Source organism: Petromyzon marinus, chromosome 14 (genome assembly GCF_048934315.1).
Source record: "Petromyzon marinus isolate PM22_M1 ecotype Great Lakes invasive population chromosome 14, UKy_Petmar_22M1.pri1.0, whole genome shotgun sequence".
Taxonomy (NCBI): domain Eukaryota; kingdom Metazoa; phylum Chordata; class Hyperoartia; order Petromyzontiformes; family Petromyzontidae; genus Petromyzon; species Petromyzon marinus.
Genome location: NC_133680.1, coordinates 14,372,092 through 14,396,249, shown reverse-complemented (window position 1 = coordinate 14,396,249; position 24,158 = coordinate 14,372,092). Strand labels below are relative to the sequence as shown.

Genomic DNA, 24,158 nt, shown 5'->3' with positions numbered 1-24,158 from the left:
AGGAGCAGCAAGGAGGCTGTGAGGAGCAGCAAGGAGGCTGTGAGGAGCAGCAAGGAGGCTGTGAGGAGCAGCAGGCTGTGAGGAGCAGCAAGGAGGCTGTGAGTAGCAGCAGGCTGTGCTGGAGGCTGTGAGGAGCAGCAAGGAGGCTGTGAGTAGCAGCAGGCTGTGCTGGAGGTTGTGAGGAGTAGCAGGCTGTGAGGAGTAGCAAGGAGGCTGTGAGGAGCAGCAAGGAGGCTGTGAGGAGCAGCAAGGAGGCTGTGAGGAGTAGCAAGGAGGCTGTGAGGAGTAGCAGGCTGTGAGGAGGAGCAACAGGCTGTGAGGAGCAGCAAGGAGGCTGTGAGGAGTAGCAGGCTGTGAGGAGTAGCAAGGAGGCTGTGAGGAGCAGCAAGGAGGCTGTGAGGAGCAGCAAGGAGGCTGTGAGGAGTAGCAGGCTGTGAGGAGTAGCAAGGAGGCTGTGAGGAGCAGCAAGGAGGCTGTGAGGAGTAGCAAGGAGGCTGTGAGGAGCAGCAAGGAGGCTGTGAGGAGCAGCAAGGAGGCTGTGAGGAGTAGCAAGGAGGCTGTGAGGAGCAGCAAGGAGGCTGTGAGGAGCAGCAAGGAGGCTGTGAGGAGTAGCAAGGAGGCTGTGAGGAGCAGCAAGGAGGCTGTGAGCAGCAGCAAGGAGGCTGTGAGGAGCAGCAAGGAGGCTGTGAGGAGGAGCAGCAGGCTGTGAGGAGCAGCAGGCTGTGAGGAGTAGCAAGGAGGCTGTGAGGAGTAGCAGGCTGTGAGGAGCAGCAAGGAGGCTGTGAGGAGCAGCAGGCTGTGCTGGAGGCTGTGAGGATCAGCAAGGAGGCTGTGAGGAGGAGCAGCAGGCTGTGAGGAGTAGCAAGGAGGCTGTGAGGAGTAGCAAGGAGGCTGTGAGGAGCAGCAGGCTGTGCTGGAGACTGTGAGGATCAGCAAGGAGGCTGTGAGGAGGAGCAAGGAGGCTGTGAGGAGCAGCAAGGAGGCTGTGAGGAGCAGCAAGGAGGCTGTGACGAGTATCAGCAGGCTGTGCTGCGGGCTGTGTCGCCTTGGCTACCATTGGCGCCGCGTCCTTCGATACTCCCCGCGCTGTGCCGGGCTTTGTGTCCAAAGAGCACCCCGCTCTCCCTCCCACTCTCCCTCCCACTCCCCCCCAGTCACACTCCCATTCACTCTCCTACCCACCCACATTCACTCTCCCACCCACTCTTGCACTCTCTCTCCCACCCACTCTTCCAATCACCACCCACTCACCCACGCACTCCTATTCACTCTCCCACCCACTCTCCCATTCGCTCTCCCACCCACTCTCCCACCCACTCTTCCAATCACTCTTCCAATCACCACCCACTCACCCACGCACACCTATTCACTCTCCCACCCACTCTCCCATTCGCTCTCCCACCCACTCCCCCACCCACTCTTCCAATCACCACTCACCCACCCACGCACTCCTATTCACTCTCCCACCCACTCTCCCATTCGCTCTCCCACCCACTCTCCCACCCACTCTTCCAATCACTCTTCCAATCACCACCCACTCACCCACGCACTCCTATTCACTCTCCCACCCACTCTCCCATTCGCTCTCCCACCCACTCCCCCACCCACTCTTCCAATCACCACCCACTCACCCACGCACTCCTATTCACTCTCCCACCCACTCTCCCATTCGCTCTCCCACCCACTCCCCCACCCACTCTTCCAATCACCACCCACTCACCCACGCACTCCTATTCACTCTCCCACCCACTCTCCCATTCGCTCTCCCACCCACTCCCCCACCCACTCTTCCAATCACCACCCACTCACCCACGCACTCCTATTCACTCTCCCACCCACTCTCCCATTCGCTCTCCCACCCACTCCCCCACCCACTCTTCCAATCACCACCCACTCACCCACGCACTCCTATTCACTCTCCCACCCACTCTCCCATTCGCTCTCCCACCCACTCTCCCACCCACTCCCCCACCCACTCTTCCAATCACCACCCACTCACCCACGCACTCCTATTCACTCTCCCACCCACTCTCCCATTCGCTCTCCCACCCACTCTCCCACCCACTCGCATCCACTCGGCATCTCGGTTCGCCGGCGTGACGAACCGGCTCCGTGACCCCGCAGCGTCTGCAACGTTCCGAACGCTCGCGCCTTTGACACCGACACGGGGGGAGGGGGCGGAGTGGTGGTGGGGGGGGGGGCACGGAGGAGGAGGAGGGGGGTGCTCGCTAACAGCACTTGCCCCTGCAGTACGTGAAGGCTATACGGGAGGAGGGGGATCGTTGTCTTTGTGTGGCTTCGCGAGATGCGCGTTGGTTTGCGCTCCCCAACGGCATCGCTCGCCACGGACTCTCGGCAGCCCGACGTCCCCGAGACGTTGAGTGTCCGCACGGGTTCAGAGTGACTGAGTGTGTGTGGTGGTTTTTTTCTCTCCTTTTCTTGAGTTGAACCGATGCTGTTGAAATGATGCGTCCCACAAGGCCCTGTGAGCTGACGTGGTTTGGACGCACCACTCGTTATTTGTGCTGCAGGCTGTGTACCGTCACGTTGAATGCACGACCGTGCCATTCGTAACTGGACCATGTGCAGTTGTTTTTATTTTATCTTGTCCGTGTATTATCTTTTTTTAAGATGTAGTAGCCATGGTTTCTCTGGCATAACCACGCAGGTCAACGCCGAAAATGAGCACTTTCTGTCCATTGGGTTTTACCTGTGCTAAAACTAAAAGCTAAACTAGTATTTGTATTGTGTGGAGAGACGCAGGCGTGGAAAGGAGGCGAATGGCCGGGTTGTTTGTGTCGCACCTGGGCAGGAATGTCGCACCTAAGCGGACCTGTCGCACCTGGGCGGGTCTGTGGCACCTGGGCGGGTCTGTGGCACCTGGGCGGACGTGCCGCACCTGAGCGGGTCTGTGAAACCTGAGCGGGTCTGTAGCACCTGAGCGGAACCTGTCGCACCTGGGCGGACGTGCCGCACCTGGGCGGGTCCTGCCGCACCTGGGCGGGTCCTGTGGCACCTGGACGAGTCTGTGCCACCTGGGCGGGACCTGTCACACCTGGGCGGGTCCTGTCGTACCTGGGCGGACGTGCCGCACCTGGGCGGGTCCTGTCGTACCTGAGCGGGACCTGTCGCACCTGGGCGGACGTGCCGCACCTGGGCGGGACCTGCCGCACCTGGGCGGGTCTGTGGCACCTGGGCGGGTCTGTGGCACCTGGGCGGGACCTGTCGCACCTGGGCGGACGTGCCGCACCTGGGCGGGTCTGTGGCACCTGGGCGGGTCTGTGGCACCTGGGCGGGACCTGTCGCACCTGGGCGGACGTGCCGCACCTGGGCGGGTCCTGCCGCACCTGGGCGGGTCCTGCCGCACCTGGGCGGGTCCTGCCGCACCTGGGCGGGTCCTGCCGCACCTGGGCGGGTCCTGCCGCACCTGGGCGGGTCTGTGGCACCTGGGCGGGACCTGTCGCACCTGGGCGGACGTGCCGCACCTGGGCGGGTCCTGTCGTACCTGGGCGGGTCTGTGGCACCTGGGTGGGTCCTGTCGCACCTGGGCGGGTCTGTGGCACCTGGGCGGGCGGGTAGTCTCTTTACCCTGCCCGGCGTGCCATCTGCTCCGCAGCACGCGGAGGCTGCGCCGAGGCTCGCGATGGCTTCCAAGGACCTGCTCAAGTGTGCCAAGTACATCCTACTGGCTGTGAACCTCCTCTTCTGGGTAAGTGGGCAGCGCGCTCGCTGCGATGGAGCACACACGCCGTACGTAGGTGGTGGTGGTGAGGACACACGTGGGGTACAGGTGGGCAACTTCTATCGATTGTTTTTAAGGATACGCGGTTTGTTTTTGGGCAGATTTCTATTTTGCTTCGTTGTTTTGTACGTCGTTTGTGCGTTATTGCTTTTGTTGGTGTTGTGATCGCTCTTTCAATTGAGTCTTATTCTCGTCTCTTTCGAGTTCTCGCCCGGTTGAACACAACGGACTTGGCAACACGACCGGCAGGTAGAGAGAGGGAGCCGGGCTGGACAGGTTATGGTGCCCTCCGTGACGACAGAAGCATTCTCTCTCCACTGCTGCTGCTGTGCGTCTCGCTTTGATCCATGTTGAGTACACAGGAGAGTAAACAAGCGAGTACACAGGAAGGTAAACAAGCGAGTACACAGGAGGATAAACAAGCGAGTACACAGGAAGGTAAACAAGCGAGTACACAGGAGGATAAACAAGCGAGTGCACAGGAGGGTAAACAAGCGAGTACACAGGAAGGTAAACAAGCGAGTACACAGGAAGGTAAACAAGCGAGTACACAGGAAGGTAAACAAGCGAGTACACAGGAGGGTAAACAAGCGAGTACACAGGAAGGTAAACAAGCGAGTACACAGGAGGGTAAACAAGCTAGTACACAGGAAGGTAAACAAGCGAGTACAGAGGAAGGTAAACAAGCGAGTACACAGGAGGGTAAACAAGCGAGTACAGAGGAGGGTAAACAAGCGAGTACACAGGAGGGTAAACAAGCGAGTACACAGGAAGGTAAACAAGCGAGCACACAGGAAGGTAAACAAGCGAGTACACAGGAAGGTAAACAAGCGAGTACACAGGAAGGTAAACAAGCGAGTACACAGGAAGGTAAACAAGCGAGTACACAGGAGGGTAAACAAGCGAGTACACAGGAAGGTAAACAAGCGAGTACACAGGAAGGTAAACAAGCGAGTACAGAGGAAGGTAAACAAGCGAGTACACAGGAGGGTAAACAAGCGAGTACAGAGGAGGGTAAACAAGCGAGTACACAGGAAGGTAAACAAGCGAGCACACAGGAAGGTAAACAAGCGAGTACACAGGAAGGTAAACAAGCGAGTACACAGGAAGGTAAACAAGCGAGTACACAGGAGGGTAAACAAGCGAGTACACAGGAAGGTAAACAAGCGAGTACACAGGAAGGTAAACAAGCGAGTACAGAGGAAGGTAAACAAGCGAGTACACAGGAGGGTAAACAAGCGAGTACAGAGGAGGGTAAACAAGCGAGTACACAGGAAGGTAAACAAGCGAGCACACAGGAAGGTAAACAAGCGAGTACACAGGAAGGTAAACAAGCGAGTACAGAGGAAGGTAAACAAGCGAGTACACAGGAGGGTAAACAAGCGAGTACACAGGATAAACAAGCGAGTACACAGGAGGATAAACAAGCGAGTACACAGGAAGGTAAACAAGCGAGTACACAGGAGGGTAAACAAGCGAGCACACAGGAAGGTAAACAAGCGAGTACACAGGATAAACAAGCGAGTACACAAGCTCACTTTGTGCCCATACAAATGGCCGGGTTATACTGCCGGCGGTGCAATGATTAACCGATTAGTGAACCCCGGTTTGTACCTTGCAGCCAGGCTTAAAACCATGGCCACAAGCTCGCTCTGTTCAAGGACCTCGTTTGAAGAGAGGAGACGAGTTTCCGATGCTGCTGCTGAGTTTCCGAAGGAAAGAGGCCCTCACTCCCACTCTGCTCCACCGGCCTCCGTTCTCAGAGGGGGGGGGCAGGCGGCGTTCGTGTGAGCTGCCAGCCACAGTCCGCGTGTCTCGCGCAAAACTCTCAGCCGCGTCGAGAGTGATGCAAGAGCGTGCACCTCTCGGTCAACAAACACAGCGCACGCTGGAGCCGGGCAGCAACACGAACTCCCTTGCCATGGGCCATCTCCTCCAGAGAGAGAGAGAAAACCCAATATTTCTTTACACATCCCATCAGCCACAGTGAAGTGCACAATTTTCAACGGCAGTGGTTCACCGCAGGGGGAGGAGGAAAACAAACTTCTGGGTCAAATCGGTTTCAACACTCGGCGTCTCATCCGCTGAGTCGGGCTTCCTCGCCCCGGGGCGGGCGAACTGATTATCTTCTGTGGCGGTTCATCGATTCTGAAACAATTGCCGCTAGCTTGGCTCTCCTTGCCCCCCTCCAAGATATGCTCGCGTGTGAAGAAGGCGGTCAACTGGCGTCTCAACTCGGTGAATTCTCGGGGAGAGTTGGGAGAGAGCGGGGGGGGGGGGCAGAGGAGTGGCGGGGGGCTGGTGCGGTCGCGTCACCACCCCCCCGGGGGCTGACACCGGAGTCCTCTGCCGCTTGCCGATCATTCCGTGTTCCGCCCACCTGGCACAGCGGCGAGTCCCAAGGCGCATCGTCATGTGTTGTGCAAGTGTAGTGACTGACTCGGAGACACGAACAGTAGGAGGCACTCTGTTTATTAACACGGCCTGACAGTAATACTTGGTAACTACGGGTCCCAGTCAGGACAGCTGGCAGACTGCCTGGCTGGCGACGCCGAGACGGTGAAGACTCCAGCAGCACGACGAGGATCCCCCCACTCCACACGACAGCCGCGAGGTCCCCTCCAGGGGCCCCTCTTATATACTGTCAGCGTGGCCTGGCTCCGCCCCCGGCCACGCCCCCTGCTGGAACCTACCAGCGGGTTCTTGATGTTCCCCTTCCGTGACACTCCCCCTAGATCCCTCTCTGGTCTATCGCCTGGCCTGCTGTCAGTCAGTGTTGCTGTAAGCTGCAGATCCCCTTCCCTGCCAGCAGCCAGTGCTATGCTGCTACGTGACCGATTCTATGTCACTACACAAGTATACAGTGTAGCAACATGAACTCAGTTCGAATCCAGCCGATGCGTACGTATGTACACGCATGTTGAACTTCTTCCGCACCATACATAGCCAGCCGTGCTAATCGGAGGCGCGACACATTGACGTGTCGCCATTATGTTTTCTATGAAGAAGAAGGGCCATTTCCCGAAACGTTGCCTATTATATAGGTTTATACTTGTCAACTCCTTATCAGTGCCTACCTTATTACAGAACAATTCAAACCTTATTGGTCACTCCGTGCCCTTATGAATCTCAACGTTCATCCTACAAAGTCACATTCAAAAGGTGAGACACAAAGAAATAGACAATTTTTTTTGCCCGTTCTGAAACGGCTGTACGCCATATGGACCAGAACTCAATTTCCCTGTACAAGAATACGGGTAAACTGTATGGGTTGACAGGTATGTATTTTTCCATTTGAAGGCTACAATGTTATTGAGGTATGTTGAGGGAGTATATTTTGTATTGTTGCTTGTGCACCACTGCCAACGCGGAAGCATCACCAGATAATGTGTTTAATTCACGACCATTTGATAGCAATGACAAAGATCCCCCCTTTTGCCTTCACTAGACTGTTTAGACATGTGCTGTTAGCGAGCGCCTATGAAGGCCGGGAAGGCACACGAAGGGATGGGCGGGCAACGCCACGCCTGGCCTCCTTTGCCTCTCCAGTTCTGATATTTACACACCAGACACTAACTTCGGGCTGAGTCGACCTAGGGGGAGGTCCACGACCAGTTCAAATATTCACCACCGATATTGGTCGTGAGCTGGGATCGAATTCGGGTCTTCCAGTTATGGAGCGCTAACCGCTGTGCTATCATCCCCCTCACCACCAGCACCACAACGACTGCGGTGTGGTTCCACTTTTGTCACCATAGCAACCAAGCCCCCAAAAATCCTCTGCACCTTCCACCCGGGCGATTACAAAATGGAGAAGCCGAGATAACGAACGACTCCAGGTTCCTGAGACGCGTCCGATTTCGGTTTGCAACGTTCGCTGTATTTAGGAGGTAAAGGCGCAGCATTGAAAGTTCTTCTCGCCCCACGCCATGACCGTGCTGGCAGAAGGGCCTCCACTGGACGTAGGACAACACTGTGCGTGTACTGTATGTGTACCGTGTTGGCCCCGTATGTGCGCTGTATGTGTACTGTGTGTATGGGAACGCATCTACTACTACGGACTACTGCAGGGTACAGCGAGGGAAACCTGTATTAGGCTTACGTTCACACACTGGACAAACATAAATTTCGATTTAAATTTCGATTTAAAGCTTTCGTGACTGCAATGATTAATCTTCTTTGGTTCTTTCGGTAAAGTCACGTAGAATGATAATAAAATAATAACGTCGTGAGAATTGTATTGTGTTATTTTATTTTATCAATTTATTATTTTATTCTCATTCTACGTGACTTTACCGAAAGAACCAAAGAAGATGGACAAACATACTCTTTGGTTCTCTCTGTAAAGTCACGTAGGTGTCAAAAATAATAGATCACGACGTTTCGATCGCAACACAAGCGACCGTCTTCAGGTGAGAGAGAGGCTTGAGATGGGTGCAGCCTCAGGGTAAAACGGCAGGGCTAGAGATGGTCTGCCTGAGGCTGGGGAAGTGGCCATAGTATTGTGAGAGATTAGCATATCAAAGCACGAGCTTAGTATGCCACCGCATAGGTGACTTGCCTAGTATGAGAGTGCAATCCAAAGGACATGTGAGCATGAGAGTGCAATCCAAAGGACATGTGAGCATGAGAGTGCAATCCAAGAAGCACAGGGAGAGACACACACAGAGAGTCGGAAAATAACAGCTGATATGGGCAGGTAGGATGGAAACATCACAGTCAGTTAAGACTTTACCTGGTTAATAACATCCTTCCAATGATTGCTTAGTTTGTACCCATCTTCTCGGTTGAAGTTGTGTCTGTGTTTATACAGGTAGTCCTCGACTTACGATAGAGATGCGTTACGACGACCCCATCGTAAGTCAAAAATATCGTAAGTCGAAGATGGCCTACCCTACCCAGGAGTTTTAAAGAATGGTGATAATTTAGCAAAACAGTGCAATTTACAGTACCTTACTGTATAAACTTTGTACTGTATGTATTTATTAATTACAATACTGTATTGCATAGTAAAATGTAAAGTAAAAAACAAAGTAAATTCTTAGCCTACCTATATGAACTGCAATTTGATAGAAAGTTTTTTTCAGGAAACAATCCTATCTGCTATAAAAAAAACTTTTAACATGCTTTGAAACACAAAAAACACAGAAAAAAATGCGCACGCTAACACCGAGACAACTTAACTCTGTCGACCGCTGGTGAGAGTGAGGCATCACACAACGCGGGAGATGCGTACATCCCGGCAGCGTCCCAACGTACAGTATTGTACCTCGTATGCTGCTGCGTTTGCCTGCCGCGCGAAATTTTAAATATTTGTCGTATCGCTATCGCCATCGTAAGATGGAAATGTCGTAAGTCGGACCATCGTAACTCGGGGACTATCTGTATATCTGGATGGCTTCATGAACAAACCTCTGAAGATAGCTGGTGGGTTTACAAAGTACCTTCGTCTTGGAAATATCAATTTCGTGTGAGCCCACAGCATTAAAACAATGATCAGCAACGGCAGATGTATTGGTCCTACCGTGTTTCAGATCTGCCTTGTGTTCACGAACGCGGTCCGAGACATGTCGTTTCGTTTCCCAAATGTAACTGCTGCCACAACCATAGCTCAGTTTGTAGACACCAGGGTATTGCATGTCAGGAATTACATCCTTTACAGATGGGAAAAAATCACGGATTTTGTGTACTGTGTTGAAACGAACCTGGATATTGTCTATGTCAGCTGTTATTTCTGACTCTCTGTGTGTCTCCCTCTCTGTGCCTCTTGGATTGCACTCTCATGCTCACATGTCCTTTGGATTGTACTCTCATGCTCACATGTCCTTTGGATTGCACTCTCATGCTCACATGTCCTTTGGATTACACTCTCATGCTCATATTTCCTTTGGATTGCACTCTCATGCTCACATGTCCTTTGGATTGCACTCTCATACTAGGCAAATCACCGATGCGGTGGCATACTAAGCTCGTGCATTGATATGCTAATCTCACAATACTATGGCCACTTCCACAGCCTCAGGCAGACCATCTCTAGCCCCACCCTCTTACCCTGAGGCTGCACCCATCTCAAGCCTACACAAGACCTTGTTTCAGTAGCTCACCTGAAGACGGTCGCTTGTGTTGCGATCGAAACGTCATTATCTATTATTTTTTCTACCTACGTGACTTTAGCGAAAGAACCAAAGAGAATAGGTGTTAACATGTTCATACACCACGTAGAAACCTCTTTGCAAGGAATCTTGTTTGCATTAACCACACGTGCTAGTGGTGAACATGCAAACAAAACATGCTATGATAATATATGCATTGTCTTTGAAACTGATTGGTCTACACCAGAGACAGCCTTCTTTAGGATATTAGTCTCACCGGTGTCAGACCACAGAACGCCAAAAGGCGAAGAATACAAAGAAATTGCACCCTCAGGGCATTTATAGCTCGGGTGAGCAAAAGGTTGCTATTTGGTGTTGGAACATCTTAACACCTGTTTTATTGCCAGACATGGTAAAACCTATTCTTATTTTTTTTCATGCCTTGGAAGAGGTGGGAGTACCCACACTTTACCCCACCGCCACACACGACCTGCCGATCGACTAACTGTGCCGTACCCTTGTATAGTGCTGTGTGGACAAAAATTTAAGGGTTCGGGGGAGGGGATTTAAAAAGAGAACTTGTTGAACCTTGACCCTCTCCAACACAATAAGAACAAGAGCTAAGCAGCGTTTGCTGTGCCGCACTGCTTCGTGAGGTATCCACAAAGTGACTTTGTTGCAGATGCTGTCCCTCGCAGTGCTGTGCCTGACTGCAAAACTGAGATGGCAGGTGAACGGAGCTCTGATCCTCACCGCGGACACCAGGTGAGGCTGCGATGAATGCCCGACACATGCAGCTCTTGCGGTGTCAATTGTCGAGCCGTCGCCCTCTGTTCCACGACAAAGTTAACTCTTTCCCATTCCGAGAAGTCTGCAAGTCGCAGGGTGGGGTCCCGTTCACCGCTGAATCTCGGAACGCAGCAAGCAGTTCCTGTTACTTTTATAGAGAGAGACATCGCCGTTGTTTAAAAAAACATTGTACTCACCGCAGAAAACTGTCGCGACACGACCGTACTCTGTGATAGCTGGCGCCAAACTGTGCAACATACCCTCCCGCATGGCCTTGTGGGAGAATCGGTATCGATAAAGTTATTTTATTTTTCTTCCGGTTCCGTTCCGATGACATATGTGTACGTAATCGGAATGGGAAAGGGTTAAGCTCAAGGCAGCCTTCTGACAATGAGACGGAAGCTCTGTCCGGGCTGACGGTGGTGATGATCATCACCAAATACCGCAACAAATGGCACGCACGCGGTGCCACGAGAGCGTACAGTTGATCGTGGGTAGTGCGTGGGTGGTTGACCACCACGCATAGGTTGTTACTAGCCGTGCGGCTATCGTGGTGGGCTGCAGAGAGCAGTGCAACAGACTCCATTCTATCGCGCATCTTTGCTCGCGCGTCTATTCCTCCCCGCCTTCACAACCCCGCACTGATCAATGTGGCGATGGATTGATCAAATATCACCCCCTCCCACAACCCACATGGCATGGGGAGGCCCTTACACAGCAGTGGACTGACAAGGGGCTGCGCTCGAAGTGCAAATAACATCACGTGTTGTAACCGCGTTCCTCCGTGGTGTGGCAGCCTGGCAGGTGCGTTTGCGGAGACCTACTCGTCGACCCTGCAGATGGTGATGGTGGCCGTCTCTTGCCTACTCATCCCCCTGGGTATCCTGGGCTGCTGGGGCACGGTGCAGGGCCGCACCGCAGTCCTCGTGGTGGTGAGGCCTCTTTGCAGTGCATGTTGTCCGTCACCACGGCAGGACCCCCCTCACATCCACGGAAATCCTGGGGGGGTGGGAGGGTGCCCGGATTTTCTGAGCCCTCACCCCACCTCGGTGGAAAAAGGGGGGCCATTATAGTGCCATTAGGTGAACTCTAAGGTCACACTCATTACACACGTAGTGCTTGCAACAAATGAATCGCAATGCCTTTACTGATCTCGTTAAGGAGCATAAACCATAACGTTAACTCCGGTCGTCCTCGCAGCTCAGCGGCTTTGGCTAGACATCAAACAAAGACAGTCACCGCATCGTGCGCTTTCCAGGTGTTCTGTGGCCATCTGCAATGCTCTTCCTTCCGATATTAGGAAGCCATTGGAGCTATGCACTTTTAAATCTAGATTTAAAAGAAAAAATTTTAACTGCATTTTGCACTTAGTTTATTGTCCTTTCCTTGCACATCCAATTAGCATGCTTAGCTAGTACGGTGCGAAAGAAGCCGAACATATATAATACAACACAGGGTTCATTGTGTAAGTTTTGTCTCTAACTCTCAGGCTCGCAATAGCGGCATCATTATCACCACCATCAGCAGTCACAGCTTCCTGCCTTCCTTTCGATTTCTGGCTTCTGGAGCCCCTTTATACAGCAGCAGCTGAGCCAGTTACCCAGGCACATGTGTAATGCATGCCCTTTCCCACCAATCAGGTGAGCATTGTTATTATGTAACCATCCACCCCAGCCCCATTGAATGCCACTGTTTGCCAAGCGAATTTTTATTTTATTTTTACCAGGTAAGGCCCGGCCCACTGAGCTACGTAGCTCTTTTTCAGTAGCGGCCTGGCCACAAATGATAGCTCAACGAAGTGGCTTATCATGTGGAAATTTACAGCAGGCAAATACTCTAAACGCATGTTTCTAAATGTGGAAGAAAAACCCAGAGAATCTGCCGAAAATTTCACGTAACCACAGGGAGAGAACATGCAAACTCCAAATATACGGGCGTCTAGGTTGAAAACACATTTCTTTAGAACTGCCTTTTGCGTTTAGTTTGTTATCCTTTCCGCCCCACCTACGATAGCATGGTTGGTGCGAAAGAAGTTCAACATGCATACATATAATCACTGCTCCTCTCTGCAGCACTAATTGGGGGCTCTGATATTCCAGCCGGTTGGACCCTTCTTCATTGTTATACACTTAAGAAAAAAACACACGCAAGTTGAAAATACAGGATTTTGTATTTTGGTAAATTTCTCCAGTTTTGGCCAACGGTGTTAGAGCTTTACATTTTCACTTACAAGGTTTTGTATAGAGTATAAATAACTCCCTCAATCAAGTTGCCACTGCTCTGCATTGTCGCACCTCCGATTAACACGGCTGGCTATATACTGTGCGAAAGAAGTTCAACATACATATACCTATCAACCCCTTATCAGTGCCTACCTTATTACAGACCAATTCAGACCTTATTGGTCACCCCGCGTCCTTATACATCTCAACGTTCATCCTACAAAGTCCCATCACAGGAGAGAAACACAAATAGATAATTATTTTGTGCCCGTATTGAAACGTCTATACGCTGTATGGACCTGAAAACTCAATTTCCATGTACATGAATACAGGTAAACCCTATCGGTTGACATACAGTGAGGGAAAAACGTATTTGATCCCCTGCTGATTTTGTACGTTTGCCCACTGACAAAGAAATGATCAGTCTATAATTTTAATGGTAGGTTTATTCGAACAGTGAGAGACAGAATAACAACAAAAAACTCCAGAAAAACGAATGTCAAAAATGTTAGAAATTGATTTGCATTTTAATGAGGGAAATAAGTATTTGACCCCTCTGCAAAACATAACTTAGTACTTGGTGGCAAAACCTTTGTTGGCAATCACAGAGGTCAGACGTTTCTTGTAGTTGGCCACCAGGTTTGCACACATATCAGGAGGGATTTTGTCCCACTCCTCTTTGCAGATCTTCTCCAAGTCATTAAGGTTTCGAGGCTGACGTTTGGCAACTCGAACCTTCAGCTCCCTCCACAGATTTTCTCTGGGATTAAGGTCTGGAGACTGGTTAGGCCGCTCCAGGACCTTAATGTGCTTCTTTTTGAGCCACTCCTTTGTTACCTTGGCCGTGTGTTTTGGGTCATTGTCATGCTGGAATACCCATCCACGACCCATTTTCAATGCCCTGGCTGAGGGAAGGAGGTTCTCACCCAAGATTTGACGGTGCATGGCCCCGTCCATCGTCCCTTTGATGCGGTGAAGTTGTCCTGTCCCCTTAGCAGAAAAACACCCCCAAAGTATAATGTTTTCACCTCCATGTTTAACGGTGGGGATGGTGTTCTTGGGGCCATAGGCAGCATTCCTCCTCCTCCAAACACGGCGAGTTGAGTTGATGCCAAAGAGCTCCATTTTGGTCTCATCTGACCACAACACTTTCACCCAGTTGTCCTCTGAATCATTCAGATGTTCATTGGCAAACTTCAGACGGGCATGTATATGTGCTTTATTGAGCAGGGGGACCTTGCGGGCGCTGCAGGATTTCAGTCCTTCATGGCGTAGTATGTTACCAATTGTTTTCTTTGTGACTATGGTCCCAGCTGCCTTGAGATCATTGACAAGATCCTCCCGTGTAGTTCTGGGCTGATTCCTCACCGTTCTCATGATCATTGCAACTACACGAGGTGAGATCTTGCATGAAGCCCCAGGCCAAGGGAAATTGACATTTATTTTGTGTTTCTTCCATTTGCGAATAATCGCACCAACTGTTGTCACCTTCTCACCAAGCTGCTTGGCAATGGTCTTGTAGCCCATTCCAGCCTTGTGTAGGTCTACAATCTTGTCCCTGACATCCTTGGAGAGCTCTTTGGTCTTGGCCATGGTGGAGAGTTGGAATCTGATTGATTGATTGCTTCTGTGGACAGGTGTCTTTAATACAGGTAACAAGCTGAGATTAGGAGCACTCCCTTTAAGAGTGTGCTCCTAATCTCAGCTCGTTACCTGTATAAAAGACAGCTGGGAGCCATACATCTTTCTTATTGAGAGGGGGTCAAATACTTATTTCCCTCATGAAAATGCAAATCAATTTATAACATTTTTGACATGCGTTTTTCTGGATTTTTGTTGTTATTCTGTCTCTCACTGTTCAAATAAACCTACCATTAAAATTATAGACTGATCATTTCTTTGTCAGTGGGCAAAGGTACAAAATCAGCAGGGGATCAAATACTTTTTTCCCTCACTGTATATGACATACAAACATACGTTTTTGCCGTTGATTGTGTCCCTCCACACGTGCCCCCGGCAGTATGGAGGTGGTCTGCTGCTGATGCTGTGTGTGGAGGTGGCCACTGGCATCTGGAACCTGCATCACAAGGTACCCCTGGCACGTGTCACCAAGGGGATCACGTTTAAAAAGTTGATGTTTAATCGTGAAATATTAAGAACAAAGGTAAGTTAGACTTCTTGTTCATGTAATGAGAAAACAGACAATATAATTTTACGACTGAGAAAATCATAGGTATAGGAAGCCAGGGAAGACAGTTAATTAAGTATGTAAGTAATTTACACAACTGACTACCAATGCAGAGTTTTTTAGTTGTATCATTGAGAGAGCTAAATGGAAGGACGTGGCATGTAATAACATGTACGGCATGTCCGCAGGTTTCCTTCACTGACCAGGATGTCCTCAGTCTTCAGAAGAAAATGCAACTCTATGGACAAGACAATCATACATCGTACACCAAAGCCTGGGATGTCTTTCAGCAACAGGTCCTAAGTCACCCCATTGCCAAGTCAGTAGTGACGTGTGGCACGCTGTTTGGCGTTCTGGATGGTAATGTGACCATTGTATGCATGTGCATGTGTACATGTACTGTGTGGTCAGAATCGTTCAACATTGTTTTGCTGAGAAGCTTGCAGAGCAACCATGCTAAATGGAAGTGTGGGGGAAGGACAAACAAAACAAAGCTGAATTAAAGAAATGAGTTTTCAATCTAGATGTATATGTAACAGTGCTGTGGGGTGAGTGACCTTACTGTGCGTGTGTGTGTGAGTGAGCAGCACAAGTGCTGTGGGGTGAGTGACTTCACCGATTGGCTCGAGGGCCCAGGCCTGCCATGGCCTCCGGACTCGTGCTGCCTGCGCCTGATGCCCGGCTGCGGGCGCCTCGCAAGCCAGCACGACCTCATGCGCGTCTTCCAGCAGGTGCGGCGCTCCCTTCACCCGCCGGCACCGCCACTCCTGCAGAGCGTTTATTGGCACTGAGCCACTAGGTGACATTCCACATTCCTCAGGCAAGGGCCAGTCGTCTCCAATGTACGACCACCATTAACTTTTCCTGCAATGTACCGCTATATTTTGTATCAACCCCCATGGAGGACATTGACCGAACGGTTTGGCCTTCCATGGGGATTTTAACTCGTGACCTTCTAGTTGCGGGCATCACGCGTTCTCAGTGCTGCTCGGATGGAGCTGTAGTAGACTCTTGATTATCCGTCTAATGGCGGGGAGGACAGCCGCGGATAATTCAAAATCTCTGATAATCCAAAAATAATCAAACTCTGTGCACTGTGATCACGTGGACTTTGGATTAACCGGAGAACATATTTGTTTGGTTTAAGCACTGTGTGACTTGTAATAAACATTTCCAAGAATAACAACGTGTAACAGTTTTTAGATTATTAATTTGGGCTTATGGGAAAATTCATATGTTATTCATTTAAATCAAAATCTGAGGTGTGTGGTTAATCTGCAAATCGAATAAACCGCATGCGGATAATTTAGAGTTTACGGTACTGGAATTCCGAGGTCAAGGGCAGAGCACCTGAATTCACCAGGTGCCACGCGTAAACAGGTGATGCTCTGAGGAAGGAATAATATTTCGGTGGCATCCGAACTCAAATCCTGGCACTTAACCACTACTCTAAGTCTTGTGCATGGCTACGTTCAGGACCTCAATGCCAATATCGAGGTCTGCTGGCCACAGGAGGGCTTCAGGAGAGAGTTTGTGTACTTTTTCTATTCCTACGCTGAAGGAGCGCAGACTGCAGTGGTTTACTGTATGGTGAATTGTTTGGGTTGCATGGCCACAATCGTACAGTGACTTGTCTTTAATGCATCCGTACATATCTCTATGAGTTTACTACATGGTCCATAGTTTGGGTTTCTATGGCCACATTCGCACTACTGTGGCTTGTCTTTTTTATGAAGATGTGCGCATCGGCCTGTTGATGCGCGGTTGATGGCTACACCACCGGTGTCTTTGAGGAGAAATGCCTAAACCGGGGGGTGTGATTGTGTCTTGCTGTGGTTGTCCCACCTGATGACGGACGCTTGTGTTGCACCAGAAACGTCGTGATTTAATTTTATTTTATTTTATACCTACGTGACTTTACCGAAAGAACCAAAGAGAATGGATCCCTGCAGTCACGAAAACTTAAAATCTAGATCGGGGGGTGTGATGTTTGAGGTCTCGAACGATGTGTGATTATTGTGGATGTCCGTGTCATTCCACTCCATTCGCTAGCATTCTTCCGTTCCATTCTGAGATTATACGAGGGTGACAGTAGCAGCGGAATCCCAGAAAGGGTATCGTTGAGGTCTCAGTTAGATTGTCGTTGGCAAGAAAAACAACCTGTAAACTCCCTGCAAGGTTACATCTCCCTGCGGATATTTGCTGGCAGAATGTTGACTCGAACAGAGAGCCAGGGAACTCACGTCAGTATCAGTGTTGACCACTAATTGTTGTAGATGAAAATGTAGCGTGTAGCCGCTGGCGCGCCCGCAGTGTTTGTGGCATTCATGGTTCAGTAGACATCAAGGGCTCGGCGATAGTTCATTGCGAATGAGAGCATCTGCTGTAACATAAACATACGACTCTGCGACTTGGTAAAAATGGTTACGTAGGCTTTGTCTGCTCGTTTTACACAAATCCCTCAAGGGAATGATACAGCAACTGCATTACAATGTGTGAGCTCTCCTGTGGACTGTGAGTAACAAATGAGAGACGTACGTGTGGAAACTATCAATACACCGTCATTACCAAGGGTGCCTTGGCAATTCAAGAATTACATTTCACTAGTTTGTCTAATGGCTGCGAATAATATTCAATCTAATTTAATATGTGGAATACATCATGAAAATAAGGCACTGCTGGGTGAAAGCCTCAGCATGCCATATAAGTCACAGCGGTTGTTGGGCCATACGTCACCACGCTGGTTCGTGTGGATTGGTGGAGAAAAATACAGGAACTGGTCAGATATCAATTAAACTTCATATAAAATTGAGTGAATATCACAATACTTGGCACGATGTTCATGAGGACCATTTATTTCAATGTCAGGCATAACACTGCATAGCTCCTTCATTTGAAACCAAGTTTCATTCAACACAAGTTGAGTTGATAGCTTCTTCACAGTGATATAACACTTCATGGCCAGGCACTGTCCGAATGTCTGTACCTGTACAGGCTTCACGACCTCACTGCCTACCTTCATAGGCTTGAGACCATCATTTATAATCTTACCTCCCACATTTTTTAAATCGCCAACCTCTGTGGCTTTTAAAGCATGCTCATTTCACTAACAATTGCCAGAGGCCCTGTGTGTGAATGAGGCATCGACTCCACCAGTTGTTTGCGAGTGCGGACGTGTCCCGCATGCCCAGTGGCATAGTAGCTACATTATAAGATCGGGGGGTGTGGCAATCCGTCAGGTGGGGCCTTCCAATATTTTATGTCTTGCAGGGTCGCACCTCTTATAAAAGTAATTTTCTGTCTGCCTGTGTGTGTGGATGCCTATCCTTAACTGACAAACTGTTGTGTTTACATTTTAACAAAGTACACAGATACAACAAACTCAGCCCCAGGATGAAATCTTGGGATTAGTTTTTTTCCCCGTTGCTCCAATGTTAACTACGAAAATCCCACTTTGTATCAATGTACGCCGATCGTAATGATAACTTTTAGCGTGCCAAACTACGCAGTTTGGCACGCATCTGCGCATGCGCGGAAACGCCAACTCGCGGTTGCCCCTAACAACGCAAACGAGCAGCAACGGGATGGAGGTTCGCCTTCGCGTTAAAAATCCCCAAAAAAAACAAACAACCACAGTTACTGCTGCACAAGCACACGCTGAGATAAATCCTGAACAGTGTGATGTCCTCTTCTCCCCCCCACCACCCTGATGTGTGCAATTACTTTAGAGACAGTAGATACTACTGCAGAGTCAGTAGATACTACTGCAGTCAGTAGATACTACTGTAGAGTCATTAGATACTACTATAGTCAGTAGATACTACTGCAGAGTCAGGAGATACTACTGTAGAGTCAGTATATACTACTGAAGAGTCAGTATATACTACTGTAGAGTCAGGAGATACTACTGCAGAGTCAGTAGATACTACTGCAGAGTCAGTAGATACTACTGCAGAGTCAGTAGATACTACTGCAGAGTCAGTAGATACTACTGCAGAGTCAGTAGATACTACTGCAGAGTCAGTATATACTACTGTAGAGTCAGTATATACTACTGTAGTCAGTATATACTACTGTAGAGTCAGTATATACTACTGTAGAGTCAGGAGATACTATTATAGTCGGTAGATACTGCAATATAGTCAGTAGATACTGCTTTAGTCACTAGATACTACTGACTCTCATGTATATAGGGTGTGTAGGTATATATGCCTACAAAATAAAAATTGGATGGGGGTATAAAGATTTTTGGAGGGGGTCGCCAGCACTTCTGAAAGGCTCTTATGATTTTGTTGACGGACAAATGGACAAACGGAACGCCGGGCTTTCACAATAGCTTAGTATGTGTGTATGTATATATTATGTTTTTTAAGAGAAGACACGTTTTAATATATATTTTTCCCCCGGGCAAAGCTGGGTACTTTCTGCTAGTCGGATATATATTGCAGCTCCTCTTGCCTAAAAATATCATTACGCTCGCGGTCTCGAACATTTAACGCTGTAGGGGTGCTCCTTCTTTTCAAAATGCAGCCACTACTAATGAAAGCATTTTCATGAAAATTTATTTAAACCACGTTTTAAATCAGTTTTTGTTCTGTTACACTTGTTAAAAACGTACCTCATGGTGGTTGTCAAGGGGGCCCAAACTAGTAGCTTTGGCCACCAGGGGCGGGCAAGGCACCCCTGCCCCTACGCTCGTTACGCTACTACTGCGCACGGACTATAGGAGGCAAATACGGCGACGTGACAAACATCGGTTGAGTTCCACCACTGAATCTGTGAGCATTCCCAGGAGCGTGACGCTCGAGCATCGGCTGCCTCCCCCGCCTTCCCCGTGCAGGGCTGCCAGCCCACGCTGCTACGACTGCTGCAGGGCTGCGACCCGCTGCACACGCTGCGCTTGCTGGACGTCTCCGTAAGCGTGGCGCAGATCATGGCCATGGTGGCCGCCCTCCTCTTCCTCTGGCTGCTGCAGCTTCCCAAGCCTCCCGGGCGGCCGACCACTGCGCGGCTCCCACGCCACTCGAGCCGACGCACAGCACCTGGGCTCCATGCGGGTCCACGCCGGGGCCACCGCCATCGGCCGGTGAAGGAGTTTGACAGCCCCCAGTGGATCCGGATGACACAGAACAAGGATAATCCAAACGGGACTCAGCCAATGATGGAGTTCACTGAGCCCCCTGTGGCTCCGGTTGACACAGAACACGTAGAATCCAGCCGGGACTGAACTATTGAAGGTGTTTAACAGCTGCCAGTGGCTCTGCATGACACAGAACACGGAGAATCCAGCCAGGAGTCGGCCAGTGATGGAGTTCACTGAGCCGACCATGGCTCTGATTGACACTAAACACGGAGAATCCAACTGGGACTCGGCTGCCATGAGAGACGGTGCTGCTCTGTGCTCACATTGCACAGAGTGGTCGACAAGCGATGCAAGTGAGAGCCAAAGTAGTCCCACAAGAATAATGTCAGCCTTGGTTTTAATATTGCTTTTAAATATTACATTGTTTATAAAGTATATTTGTAAGAGGTACCTCATATTAACCAATCGTGACGCATAACAGCCTTCCTTTCCCAACAATCATTGGGCGGTGCTCATTTCCATTGGCAGTCTTGAGCTCCTGGTGGAAATTCCATATTCCTGCCGTAGAGGGGTCATTCTCTTCATGACCAGTGGCAAATTCCTAGAAAGCGATTCCTATTTTATCGACCCCGAGGGGATTGTGGGGCAGTCGACCACCGAGCAGGATGCAACAGCCTTAAGCTGTGCCAGGTGGCGGGCAGTGCCAGGAGCCATGGCCGCTTGATGTCTAGCGCCCAGTAAGAGTAGTTACAGTCCTACCCGAGCACAGGTGCAAAGACCCAAGTGGCCAGAAGCAAACGGCACCGCTGAAGGCGTTGTAAACAGAGTCAATGCATTAATTTTGATGGAGAAAGGTTTGCGCGAGCTTGGGGAAAGAGAGGATGGAAGGGAAGTTCAAACGTCGAGCAGTGTGAGGGAAGAAGCCATAGGGAAATTGTGCTGAGTGGGTGTGTAGGTGAGTGTTTTGATCTGCAGTATGGCGAGTGGGTGTTTTGGTGATTGATTTGATTTGCAGTGTGGTGAGTCAGTGAGTGGGTGGGTGAGTGTTTAGATCTGCATTGGGGTGAGTGGGTGTGTAGTTGAGTGTTTTGTTGTGACCTGCAGTGTGGTGGTTAAACAGTGTGGATGCGACAAATCAGTCTAGTAGACCGAGTCCTTAACATGGATGGAGGATTCAATGAGTGAAATTCAAGGGCACAGTATACGTGGTAGTAGTGATAGAAAAGTGGGTGGGTGATGAGTTATTCAGTGAGTTCTGTATTATCTGACTGCTGTACATTGAATTCTATGAACTGCGGCGAGGTCTGGGTGCTCCATACCAGACATGACAGCAGGATTTCAAATTTAGCCAAATGTGTGCTTTGCACAGCAGAAGTAACAATGGCTCGGAATGTAAGAGACATTGACGCGGAAAATAAATCCACGCTTCTTTTAATGCCTCCTTGGCCAAATTGGTAACAGCCCGTTCCAGGACAGCTCAGATGAGACTGTTGTGAAAACCAGATAAGTTGTTTCACTATGGCTAAAAATAACGTTGCTAAATATGAGGGGAGTGACTGTTTTTTGCTCCGTTGAACGTGACCAGGGTGTTGTCACTCCAAGGAAGAACTGCGTTCAAGTCACATCTGAACGTTGGGCAGCTAAACTATTACTTTCAGCTTGTGATTTACATGAGCATGGTGATTGAAGTGTACCATCATCTGCTAAAGACTGAATCGCATTGAGAGAGCTATGCTTTGCCTTTCAAACTAAGTTTTTAACGTTCCAGCGATGTAGTGCCCACACCGTGTGTATCCAGCTGGATAATTTCTGTGCTCAGTTTTTAAAATGCATTTCGTTGAGACAACTACTACAGAGTATGTTTACATCGATGTGACATTGCCCATTTCATTTAACAAACTAAAACTAAACTAAAAACTTTAACTTTACCATGTAAGACCCACTGAGCTATATAGCTCTTTTTCAGAAGCGACCTGGCCACAAATGATAGCTCAATGAAGTGGTTACTCGTGTGAAAATGTATAGCAGCCAATTACTCTAAATATGTTTATAAATCTGGAGGGAAAAACCGGAGGACTCGGTGAAAAATCCAAGCGGCCACAGGGAGAACTTGGAAACTCAAAATATACAAGCGTCAGGGTGGGGATCGAGCCCAGGATCTCCTGTATACCTAGCGAGGTAGTTAACATCTCGCCACCGTGGGGCTCCAACAAAACCACGTTTGAGTCTGTGGGTAACTTACGATTATCCGTGTTATTTGGTATGATGGAGTTGCTGATGGTTTTATCAGGCTGATACATCTCAGAAGAAACATTGTAGGTTGTAATGTCCTCTTGAGTTGTAATATTTAACGTCCCCATCACTTAAGTTAAAAATTGTTTAGAACTATCTGGCAATGTTTTCTTTTGAAATGTTAATAAATAGTCATTGTTTTGTAAGATATTGTTTTCATAAGATTGCACTAATGCAATGTTTTTTTCTTGTTTTAACAGTGAGCCATATCACCCAATTACCATATTGACCAAAAAAACGCCAAAATATTTCAAATGTTGTGTAGATGCAAATGCACCTGGCATGAGCACCATTACTCAATGTGCACCTAGCATGGCACAAGTGTCTTGGTGACGTCACCGCCACATAGCGAACGGCGATGATTATTACTACCAACAGCGCGGAATAGGAAAGGCTTGTGATGACGATACTGATGGGTTGGAACAAAATCGCATATCTTCGACAAAAACTTTCACTTTGCACAAGTTTCCCTTTACCAGTATTATCTCCGTGTCTCAATGGAAAGGTAAATGGTAATAATAAATTACAGGTGTAAGGAGCATTTCATCCATATATCCAAATGCACCATGCATGGAAAGCATGAAATAAACAGAACCAGGGTAAACGGTCAGAACTCGGGGGTCCAGGCCAATTTAAAGGTGAGATTTCAAGACAGAATTAAATAGCTTTAACAGCAAAGCGTTCCATTGTCTGGGAGCTGCACAGGCAAAAAGCCCCCGATCACCCCAGGAACAGAGTCTTGACCTTGGAGTGCTCACAAGGCAACACGAAGATCTCATAGACATCATTGGGAGTATAAAAATGGATCAGTTCCTTTAAATATCGTGGGACTAACCCATTGGGAGCCTCGTAGGTCAGCAGCAGGATATTTTATAAAGCTGCAGACCTCTAAACAACAATGCAGCACAATGAGAGCCAAAGTAGCAAGGGTTGCTTGGGTTTACTCAGTCGAGTGGTTTACAAACGGCAGTGTTCATGCCTTCCGTGGCATGCCGAGCGGCGTTAGGGTGATCACGACGCAAGGACATGAAGTTCACCACTGCTTTTGGGCTGTGTATGAGGGGGTTTTGGATTTTTTTTTCTAGCTGCACCGACGTTAATAAAAACATTGCCAATGAAATGTTCACCCAAGCAGTGTGCTCCTTGTGAAGATGCGTCGCGTGACAAGGCATGCAGCGAGCGATGTGGAGCTGCAGCGATCAAAACTTTGGTTGTGAAATTAACACCTCGCCTACGGTTAACGTGCATTACAAAAAAACACCGTATTACGTGTCTTTACGACTGGATCGCATTGAGTTATGCTGTGCCTTTCAAACAAAGTTTGTAACATCGCAGTGATGTAGTGCCCACACAGTGTGTATCCAGCTGGGTAATTTGTGCTCAGTTTTTAAAACGCGTTTCGTTGAGATGACCACCACAGAGTATGTATATACCAAAGTCACATTGCCCAGTTCACTTAACGAACTAAAACTAAACTTTTTTTATTTTACCAGGTAACACCCACTGAGCTATATTGCTCTTTTCCATCCATTGTTGTGCAGTACATCTATGCTCCCTGCCGCACTGAACCAGTGTGAAGTGCGGTCAAATAACCTTCACGACCCTCAAGGTATGGGGAGGCCCCCCAATCCAGCAGTGGGATGACAAAAGTGCTGGAGGTGGATTTGTATTATGGGTCATACTGACAACAAGCAAGTTAAATGAAGCGTGAAAGTCATGAATATATAGCAATGTTGAATGAAGGCGAGAC

General features: G+C 49.1%; 2 protein-coding genes across 4 annotated transcripts in view; one reads left to right on the top strand and one right to left on the bottom strand.

The window, feature by feature from the left end:
* Positions 1-1,096, bottom strand: part of MDM1 (Mdm1 nuclear protein) — a 30,834-nt gene extending 29,738 nt beyond the window's left edge. The window contains exon 1 of the mRNA XM_032953995.2: positions 1,055-1,096. Within this exon, the coding sequence (XP_032809886.2) occupies positions 1,055-1,057 (3 nt within the window). The 5' untranslated portion in view covers positions 1,058-1,096. The remainder of the gene's footprint in view (positions 1-1,054) is intronic.
* Positions 39-23,528, top strand: TSPAN12 (tetraspanin 12). Of its 3 annotated transcripts, none has more exons than XM_032953997.2 (8): positions 39-98; positions 2,813-3,709; positions 10,517-10,599; positions 11,420-11,555; positions 14,866-14,934; positions 15,222-15,329; positions 15,621-15,764; positions 19,874-23,528. In XM_032953997.2, exons 2-8 carry the CDS (start codon positions 3,644-3,646, stop codon positions 20,258-20,260), a joined length of 993 nt encoding a protein of 330 aa, XP_032809888.1. In that variant the 5' UTR covers positions 39-98; positions 2,813-3,643; the 3' UTR covers positions 20,261-23,528. The 3 variants fall into 3 exon arrangements, with proteins under 3 accessions (XP_032809888.1, XP_032809889.1, XP_032809887.1); XM_032953998.2 differs by lacking the exon at positions 39-98 and adding an exon at positions 2,221-2,376; XM_032953996.2 differs by lacking the exon at positions 39-98 and adding an exon at positions 2,221-2,410.
* The last annotated feature ends 630 nt before the right edge of the window (positions 23,529-24,158 follow it).